The sequence below is a fragment of the Blennius ocellaris genome (genome assembly GCF_963422515.1).
Source record: "Blennius ocellaris genome assembly, chromosome: 8".
NCBI lineage: Eukaryota > Metazoa > Chordata > Actinopteri > Blenniiformes > Blenniidae > Blennius > Blennius ocellaris.
The window spans coordinates 19,664,218-19,674,740 of NC_137657.1; the positions used below are offsets into that span (position 1 = coordinate 19,664,218).

General features: G+C 38.9%; 1 protein-coding gene across 1 annotated transcript; it reads right to left on the bottom strand.

Moving 5' to 3' along the window:
* Positions 1–2,707: 2,707 nt before the first annotated feature.
* ncam3 (neural cell adhesion molecule 3) lies at positions 2,708–8,654 on the bottom strand. The gene is made up of 15 exons (XM_080500534.1): positions 8,586–8,654; positions 8,225–8,422; positions 8,001–8,141; positions 7,204–7,347; positions 7,004–7,121; positions 6,302–6,456; positions 6,031–6,164; positions 5,657–5,792; positions 5,397–5,564; positions 4,823–4,942; positions 4,267–4,394; positions 4,008–4,176; positions 3,639–3,831; positions 3,442–3,558; positions 2,708–2,804 (listed from the first exon to the last, which is right to left on the bottom strand). The coding sequence occupies exons 1-15, from the start codon at positions 8,647–8,649 to the stop codon at positions 2,762–2,764; spliced, it is 2,028 nt and encodes a 675-aa protein (XP_080356660.1). The 5' UTR covers positions 8,650–8,654; the 3' UTR covers positions 2,708–2,761.
* Between the last annotated feature and the right edge of the window lie 1,869 nt (positions 8,655–10,523).

The following is a 10,523-nucleotide window of genomic DNA, read 5'->3' on the forward strand; positions in this document are numbered from 1 at the left end:
ATGACTTTTCATCACATTTTCACATCATATGTGAAGTCATCAATTAAGCTATATAGTTTGTGTGTGTGTGTGTGTATGCTTCTGTGTGTTTGTAATTTTCATATGTTTCATAAATTAGACTACTGTTCCTTATTCCTTTATTCCTTTGTTCCTTTATTTAAAGCTATCCAGTCATACATTGTATTTACTTTTCATTTCCTTCCATTTCGATGTGTATTCCTGACATTTTTGCCCTTTTTTCATTATCCCATTCATAATGTCCCTTTTAATAATGAACAATTTTATCAACCACACTTTAAGTCAACTCAATGACTTTACCATTTTATTGACTTGAACAATTTATTACACTAACCTCTCTCGTTTATATTATCTATAAAAAGTAACAACCTCATTTCACCATATTTGAATATAAAATGCATTTATAGAATTTTTTTTTTTTTTAAACTATCAACTACTTTAACTATCCAAACATGAAAAAATAAACCAAAGACATTGTTTATCCTGTTTATACGCAGATGAAAAGTTTAGTTTCTGGACAAAAAAAAGAGTTCACTATCAGTTATTTCCTGAGGAAATTCAATGCTTATGCTTCAAAAGACCAACATAAGCTCACTGCACCAGAAATAAACCAAGGGTAGTTTCAATAGTATAACAATGGGAACTATCTCAAAACATGCAATTACGAGATTGTTTTTGCAGCTAAAATCAAAATAAATTAAGGAAAAAAAGCAAATGGTTTCAAAACGCCATGGACCTTTAAATCGCTATGGCACTTTGTTGAGATTACAAACTTCTTCTGTGACAGTGAAATTAGACTGAAAGCTGGAAGAGTGCCAATTTCAGGAAAGAAACAAGGGAGTAGTTGTATTTAGTGGCGCTGCATACTTTTTTATTACACATGTGAATATAGCAATATTATAGCTTGTGATAAACAATCACTTCAGTATATGATGTGGATGTGTTTGTGTTTGGGGATTTGTGCTCCCTTTTTTTCTCTTCGTGGACCCAGTTTTAAACATACACTATGAGGTACTTGTCTTCCTTTTTTTTTTTATCGCCTTTGCTTCTGAGATTTTCACTGGTTTCACAAAAAGAGCAATTGCTTTTTTTTTTTAGTCAGTTACATTTCTTTGATTTTTGTGCTTTTGTACCTCTGGCTTTTGTTGCCAACAGCCATTATGTCATATGGAAAAAAGTAAAGTGAAAAACATTCAGGGGTCAACAAATCTAGGTCAGTGGGTCTCCGCCTTATTGGCCAAATGCACATGTTGACATTGAGAGCATGAGTCTATGGTGTATGAGCACATACTTTCTTAGTTTAGTCTTGTCTTTTGCTAATGTTGACTTCACAACAATGATAACTTTATGATATATGATGCATACTTGAAGAACTTTGAAACAACCACGTGTGTCATTGTGTGTCAGATGTATCTTTGTCTCATTGATTTAAGAAGTCTCAATGGATGGAGCTTCGCCTGAGCATCCTCAAACTGTCTATTTCCTGTGAATGGGTCAGATGAGGTGGTTCAGACTAATTCATCACTTGTGGTCGCCCACTGGGAATACGTATAATGATATAATACTGCTACCTTACACTGATTCAATGTTAACATCCTGAGACCCTTCAGATATAATAACATTCCTTGCGATTAAGAGTGAACCCCGCAACTTTAGCTTTTTGAGGCGTTTGTAACAAGTCGCCCCTCTTCTTACTTGGTACCACTGAAGTAATTGTCAGTTTAAATAAAGTTGATGACCCCTGGTATAAGTAACACAATATCTGCTTGCAACCATTAAATCAACAGACGGATTATTTGTTTAAGGATTTACTCTGAGTGAATAACAGCAACAACAAAAACATTCATTAGGTGACCTAAAAAGACAAAAACAAGCTGTTTTATGGTCCAAAATGTCAAAAACAACAATGAATAATGCAACATGTGTGTATATACAACCATGTACAGTGTTAAATATCATAGTCCATGCCAAAACACTTATTGATTTACTCATTTTCATCTTAACATTGTTCTTTCCTTAAAGTGATAATGTGACTAGACTTACAAAATAACTTACATTTGTCCACGTGCTTGGGAGATTACATGTGGTGAACATTGATTATTATAACAGGTACTTTAGAGACTTCTCAGGATGAAAATTATGCTTAAATACAGCTCCCCAAAGTGAAAAATCTTAGCTGCTGACCATAAAATAATACCCACAGAAAAAAGTGAATCCGTCAAGTTAGCTACAAAACTCATACAAATTAGAACTCAAAATGAACCTTTCTCCTCTGGTTATATCATAGCTTTAAAACAATAAATATGAGAACTTATCACTTTGCATTGAGTTTAACTAGGTTCAAGATACAGATGCAGTGTCAGGATCAGATGAGGCGCTGACACCGGTGGAGCTGCCACAATGCAAAATGGTGCAGAAAAGTTAGTATGAAAAAACATATTTAATAAACATTGATATCATACATTGATTTCAGTAGGTAAATGTGTTGTGGTTTGGGAAATTATTTACAGAAAAGCCTTTTGAACATTACAAATATAAACACAGAAATTTTACCCTGTAACACACCTGGACTTTCAGGTTTATTTTTAAATCACCACCAATGTAAATAAACAAAATACTGCACAAATTCTGCCTGCATTCTCTGTCAGTCTTCAGTGTGCCCGTGTGCTCGATCTTTCCCATGGAAGTTGCGACTCTTGTTTGGTTTACAGTTCTTTATGACTTGATTCCTCAGTTGGTTGCTTCATGCGTCAGCGGCGGGCAGTTCTCTATCTGGTTGTGTTTTCCTGTGAAAATATATCAGCGATATATTGAGATCAAGCCAGCGAGCTGTGCAGAAAATAAGTTAATATAAACATGCATGTGCAGTCATGGTGTTCCAAATGTAAAGCCCTTATTGGCAAACGTATGCAGGGAGCACTTATTTAGTGAACCAGAGAGGGGTATGTTTATTTTATCAGAATCAAGCAGATTATAATTAGAATAATTAGATTATTAATAGATATTTATTATTATAGATGATTAATTATTATAATTATGGAAACAATAAAATGGGATCAAATGTAATGAAATGAAGACATAAAAATTATAATATCAGTGAAGGTTAAACAAGTATTACAACTGCAGACCTTGTAAGGACAAGTAGTATTGGATATGAATTGCATCAGCCATTGACAAAAACATCCATTCATGTAAAAGACATGGATCTTGGAGTTAATAGTAGGACTTTCATGTTTCATGTGTAGAATTTAGCAACCCTGCTGTACTTTAATTTCAAAATGCAATTGTTTGGGGTGTTTTGTCTGTTGAGTTCGGTTCAATCACTGCGAGAGGGGATGTGTTGCCTCCCAAAAACTAAAAAAACCCCAGAAGAACTTGCTCTATAGATCTCAGTACAGCTGTAGTATGCAGAAGGGAACATACTCATTTTTGGTGAGAGGGGCCTTGTCGCAGGTGACCTCTGTGATCCGTCCTGCCTCCTTAGTGAGTGTCCCCTGCATACCGTCTCCCATAGTAGACACACCCTTCAGGTTAAGTTCTCTGCAGCCGAATGTTGAATACAGATGTTTCAATTATTATGATCGACTCAATTGGCAATTTTCTTCTGAACATCTGCTCACCCTTTGTTTCCCTCTCCTTCCTCTATGTTTTTGATGCCTGGGACCTTTTGTCCAAAGAGTTTCACGGCAATGGACATGAGCAAGCCGCAGCGATTGGTATAGCAACAGGTGGCGTCTACCACCAGTAGGACCACCAGGAAAATCACCATGACGATGCCGACCACACTACCTTTCGTCATGCTGCGGCTGCTCGCTGTAAAACAAAGAAATAATCTTGGATCACCTCAGTGAACGTTCAAACATTTCTATTCTGGAAACCAAAATACTGAGGAGCCGATCTGCTGTAATATCTCAGATTACAAAAAAAAAAAAACACCTCTGTTTGCCAAAACTAAGCGTTATCTTTGTAGGGACTGAGAGTTTTCATACCTGGCTGCTCTGCAACGGTAAAGTTAAATGTCGCAGGCACAGAGGAACCGTTAGCATTGATGGCTGCAACTTCCAGCTGATAGTTGGACCCGAAAGCCAAATCTTCCAGTAATATGGAATCAGTCTCAGATGCCAGCTGCATTTCCTTCCACTCTGTACCTTCTTTGTCCTGGAAAAAAGGAACACAGGAAACAAATCAGTCAGTCAAGCACAATGGATCAGAAAAGGTAACTCTTTGACAACTCATGCCGTCTCCCACCTGTCTGTAACGAATATTGAAGTGCAGCAGAGGAGTCCCACCATTGTCGGACTGCTTGAAAGGAACAGAGAATGAGTTGCTCTCCACTTTCATCTTATCTGACAACACAACTGGACTGTCTGGTTCACCTGTGGGCAGGGAAAAGGTACAAAGATGATTACTCAGAATTGAATATGACTGTGATCATGAATATTCAGCATCATTTCTTAGTTTAGATACTAAATTTGAGCAGTTTACCTCCTTCGGAGAGTCGAATCACATGGTATGGTGACCAGCACAAGTGAACACCGGGCAGCAGCAGATGATGTCATGGAAGTGCATTGGTTGAAACAAAGAAATAGAGAAAAAAGATAAGCTTCACTTGATCTATACATGTGCATATCAAGACAAATTAATATTTCTAGTGCACTTTATGCGATAAAGCTATGCATTTCTTTCATCAAATGTATAGAAATTTACATCTGTAAACACACTTTCTGCAAATAATGCACCAAAGAAATTGTATTTTGAATGTTCCATTTAATTATTTGTAATTAACTAGAAGTCAAAAACTTACGCAATCCCTTGGTGTGCACCGTGTGTTCATCTGAGAATTGTCCCAGTCCCACTGCATTCAAAGCAGCCAAGCGTACGGTGTACGTTGTGTATGGCAGCAGGTTTGGAATAGCGAGGAAATCTGCACAAACATAAGCAGATAAACAAAGAGTGTGATTTCTTTTTTGTCTTTCTATAGTTTGCATACCTGTTACACTTAAATTTTTTAACTTATTCCATGATATTAATTCTGCATTATGACATCTGTAATTAATTTAGTAGTAAATGTGTGTTTCAATTAGATAATTAATAAGTTTCAAATGCCGGTAATTTCTGGTTATCATTTACTCTTCTCAGGAAGCAAAACATCCTGAAAAAGGCATCCCGCTGATCCCTGTAGCTTTTTTGGCTGCTTGGTCTCCCCTGAAGAACTCTGATGCCACGAATTGAAAAACACAGAGCCGTTGCATACAATTTAAGTACTGGACACTTGCTATGAAGTTCAGGCAGTTTGAGTTCGACACAGGCTGAAGTGTAAATCATGTTCATTGCTGGATGAATGACTATGAAGCCTATATCAAGAGCAAGTATTTTACCTGAATCAGGTACTGTGGTCTCTTTCCATTGTCCTGATGGGTTTTGTCGCCACCGCAACACATAACTTGTGATTGGTGTTCCTCCGCTGGTCGGCGGGGTTTTGAGAGAAAAGAGGATGGAGCTCAGACCCGGAGAGACGGTCACGTAGAAAGGTGTACCAGGCTGGGCTGGGAATTAGAAGACAAGAAGGATTTTTATGAGTAAAGTATAAATATTTCCCCCCCCTATGTAACTTGAATACAATGAATTCAACTCTTACTGTAAATTGCAACGTCTCTTGACGCATTTCCTGTCATGCTGACAGCCATGCAGGAGTATAATCCACCATCAGAGGGCATGAGGTCGTCAATCAACAACACACCCTCCTCCACACGGATACGGCCCGAAGACGAAGTCTGACAGAAAGTACGACATTGCATCAAATGAGGACGAATTTGAACTCCAGCACATGCGGTTCATCATTTCGAAGCCCACAAAATAAGTTCTGGCTCAGAACAACGAGCATCATTGTTTTCTGCCTGTCAAGGTCAACATTCGAATTCTAAATGCGTCATGAAGTTTGGTCACTGTTAGTTTGAGTCACAGAATATTTCATTACGCGTGCGTATGTGCGTGTTCATTAGAAACTCTTACCAGTGTGTGTCCGTTCTGCTTGTTGAGCCAGTGCAGCTGAGGCAGAGGATGTCCAGACACGTTACAAGTCACGGCGACGTGATCGCCCACCGACACATGCTGCCGCTCCACTGACACAAACACTTCTGGGGCCTCTGAAATCATAACGCTAATTCAGCAAGTATCTCAGCAAGGTTTTTACAGAGAGAGAGAGAGAAAAAAAAAACTTGAGCAACCACAGTGGTGCAACATGCTAATCTGACGTGAACAAATACTATTGAATAAGACTAACCAAAAACATGAAGCATAATGGTAGTACTGCTCTCAGCAATCTTGTTGGTGGCCGTGCAGATGTACTCCCCATAGTCAGCCCTCATAACAGACTGTATGGTCAGCTGGCTGCGGTCCGAGTTGAACTGATGGTGGGAGGGGTCAAATGTCACCGGCCTGGAATTCGAAATGTTTGAATTTAATAACACAATACAATATTGTTATTTATCTGGATTCAAGATATATGGCAGTGGGATCATCTTTCCAGTGTTGGGAGAGAAGGTGGAATGAGGCCACCAGAGAAGGAGGCAGAGGGAGAGACGGGGGCAGCCACAGGACATTAAGAACGCTGATAAGGAAATCTCTCTACCTCCGTTTTGCACACACACACACAACTCCACCCACTGGCACACAGACAAGATGTCATGCTACATTGGTAACACAGCGGTTCAGTGAAGTTCGAATAAACATCAACACAAAATAACCCAGTTTTGTTGTGGAAAGCAAACTTTTTCTCAGCCAAGGTGGTAATGCATAAAATCATGGCTTTATTCATCACAAAAAAATGTATAAGCTGAAAATACAGGTAAGAATTTAACCACACAAACTGTAATTAAAGAATAAAAGGTGTTTTTTTTCAGTCATTTTCGGCAAACGTTTTAGACACGACAATATCTGAACTACACTAATATACTATCAGTGAAATGTAAACATCCAGACTTACATGGTCCAAGTGATGTTGGGCTTTGGTTGACCGTCCACCAAACACACCAAAGAGACATTATTCTCTGGTCCTGCAATCACTTTTTTCACCTCTTCTCTCAGATGCACAGTAGGAGGAGCTGCACAGTCAGCAGAGAAGACGATGAGGCAAAATTCTATTCAATTCTAATATTCACCATGATAAATGTAATACTAATTTACCATTGATGACGACAGAAATTGAGAGTGTTTGAAACATCGGCCTTCCTCTGATCTGGGCACGACAAATATAAGTCCCAGCATCCTCTCGCGTCACTTTTTCGATAAGCAGTGTGTTATCGGGCATTTGGCGCAGATGTTTTCCCACTGGAGAAGATGAGAAATGCAGAGACAGACGGAATAGCATAAAATGTTTGATGAAGATAACGGCATGGCCAAACACAAAAAGACAAACTTGCACCATTTTGGAGGGTTGTTATTGGACAATGTTGATAATGGGGTGTATTTCTCAATGTTCAGCAATGTAGTATGAAACCAATAATTGTACTAATCATTTTAAACAAGTTTTCTACTGCAAAAATGTAAGTGAAGATTATGTGCTGTTGATTTCAGTCACAGTTTGGATAAACTGCGGGAGTCTTATTTTTTTTAAATCTCACATTAGGCCACTGTAAACATCATTAACAAGAAATATGCCAATTGGAGCTTTGTGTGTGGCTGGCCCACAAACGGTCAACGAGATATTGCAATATAATTGTTTCTTATATATTTTGAAGGTATCAGCTTCATTTTACTACAGAAATCATGTTTCAGTGCGTCAAAGTCGTCCGAGGTTTTCATATGGTGCTCTTGGGAAAAGTAATTGCCCAACATTATCCGAACTGACGGTCATTTAACTATTCACCCAGTTTGGCATTGTCGCAATGCCAATTTCACAATTTCACATTCAACAAAAGGCATAACGTGTAAAAACAATTAAAAACATGGCAGAGGATTTCCACCCTGGGTGCCACTCATACCATCAGAGGAAATTTCCTCCTTGTTTCTGATCCACTGAACATCCACCACTGGCTGTCCCGTCACCAGACATGGCACCAGCCCTCCAGTGGTGCCCTCCAGAAACTCATGATAGGTGGCCGTGCTTCCAAATGATGGACCATCTGACAAAAGGAGACACTTGTTAGAATCCCTTTATTGTATATAAGTGCGTCTAACCGTGGCTTATTTAGCAGTCGTCACTTACCGTAAACATACAGCATTGTGGGAATATCATCTTTGTGTCCGTTCTCATACTCACACAGGCAAGTGTATTTGCCTGCGTCTTCCATTGCGGCCTTTTTGATGATCAGTTTGGAAGAGGTTTCATCCACCTTGAAGACAATTTCTTCATCATCTACGTCCTCCCCATCCTTCTGCCAGGTTATGTCTCCCTCTCCTCCAGCTAAGACAATGAAGAGAGGAGGACGAACATTTAAAGAAATGCATTTCAAAAGACGAAGTGGACTCATCGGACTCAGAAGGATAAAACATGGCAGAGCAGGTTGAAGCTAAATACATTTATACAAGCAGGCTAGTCTATCAATCTTCAAATATAGATGACTCACCTTTACACAACATTAAAACCTCCTCTCCAATGTGAAAATCTTGTTTGCTGATAATCATGCTCATCTTAGCATCTGGAGAAGAAAGCAGGAACAAAATTCAGTCATTCAAAGTATTCAGTAGCCTAATGACAACGTTTTGGCAAACCATTCAAACGTTTGTGGACTAAAGTATTCATTTGCACTCATATTTTAAACTACAAATCTTATCTTGAGCTCTCAGACAGGTTCAGCTGAAAAGTACATTTTCCTGTTTATAAAGACCTTTTAGATTTTGGACAGAAGCAATCCAATTTCTTTGATTGTACTTACTGTTGAATGATTAAACCACTCAGATTAAATAATTAACTGTGCATTTCCATCCAATATTTCAAATAAATGCCAACACGACTTACCTGAGCTGTACACCAGCAGCAGGAGCAGCAGCGCCATTTTCACAAATATGGCAGGTTGGTTCATCATGTTCACAGAACTGCAGGTCTCTAAATCTTAAAATGGTACACAATGCTTAAATGCTCATCTAATTAATAACACAAAAATACAAACGCCAGCTACAAAATAAAAACTTGGCTCTGTCACTTAGTGTCACACAGATGCGTTGAGCTTCCTTTGCACCGAACACAGCTATGACAGAAACAGGGTCTCTGTCAGGGGTTATATAGGGGCAAAAGAGCAGATGAGATGAGAGGAAATTAGAAGGGGTGGGGGGAAGAGAGAGAGAGAGAGAGAGAGAGAGAGAGAGAGAGAGAGAGAGAGAGAGAGAGAGAGAGAGAGAGAGAGAGAGAGAGAGAGAGAGACTCTGGAATGTTCAAAACAACCCTGAGTTAAATTTGCTCATTCATGGCAAGAGATGAGGTCAATATTTGTCCATCCCATTACTTTCATAAATTCTTAAATTTCAATGGGATGAAACTCAACTATCTTTGATTTTTAAAGTATCTGCTTTATTTATTTGTTTTTGTTGCTTTCTTTTACTCTCTCTCTCTCTCTGTCACCTTCTCCGCCCTGTTGCCCGTCGCTTTCAACAAGCTACCGGATGAAAGCAGGAGGCAGCTCTCCAGGGACAGGAGATACCTCTATCATTCCATCATTTTTCCTCTCTTGTAAAAAAAAAGAAAAGAAAAAAAAAAAGCTTGCATTCTTTACGCACACACGCATCAAACTGCACATACCACTCGCCAAAATGAACGAACTGCCACAGCTCATGTGTCGCTGAAAGCTCACATCCTGTAGGATGCTGGAATCAGCGAACCTCAGAGATGCCCTCGCTCCTGCCAAGGAAACCTTCCCTTAACTTTGCCAAACAGCTTATACTCTGTGATTGCAGACACGGAAGAGTTTGACGGTGATAATTGTTGGCTCAGTTGTCTACATTTAATCGTCTGAGTAAATGGTCCAGTTTAAGTCAAATCAAAATGAACTTCATAGGTACACCATGACTTTAATCAAAGTTTTACACTCAAACACATGTTGAAAACAACAGTTTGAACATTTAGCTTTTTTGACAATAATATGCCTGATATATGTCACGTCACTGTAAAAAGCCGGCCAGGCAGACATTAAGATTTAAAGATATTAACACACACAAATACAGGCAGACAAATGTTTTGGATGCTTCGGTTTTACAAAATTCTGCATGCTGATTCTCTGTCCAGCTCCGAACTTTCTGAAAAACATGAATGTAAATAAATGCTTGCGTTACGAGACCGACATGATTTAATTTGACTTGATAACTTAAAAATTGTTAATTTACAAGAGTGCTTCTGCCTCTCTTCCAAGAAAACAATTCAATATCTTACAGTTCCTACACGATGAAGGCATTGAGGCTATTGACTGGCCTGCTCATTCCTGACCTGAACCACTGAGACATTGTAAGAAACGCCAAGGCGACATTCAAATGGAGGCAATACAAACAACTGAGCCACATTAGGAGTTGTTGGA

Bases quoted from the DNA above. Each gene is read 5' to 3' on its own strand.
- ncam3 (XM_080500534.1), bottom strand. From the start codon at position 8,649: ATGAGCATGATTATCAGCAAACAAGATTTTCACATTGGAGAGGAGGTT. The intron at 8,423-8,585 runs GTGAGTCATCTA...TCATTGTCTTAG, and splicing joins GGTTTTAATGTTGTGTAAAG to CTGGAGGAGAGGGAGACATA. The intron at 6,457-7,003 runs GTAAGTCTGGAT...TTCGAATTCCAG, and splicing joins CCCAACATCACTTGGACCAT to GCCGGTGACATTTGACCCCT.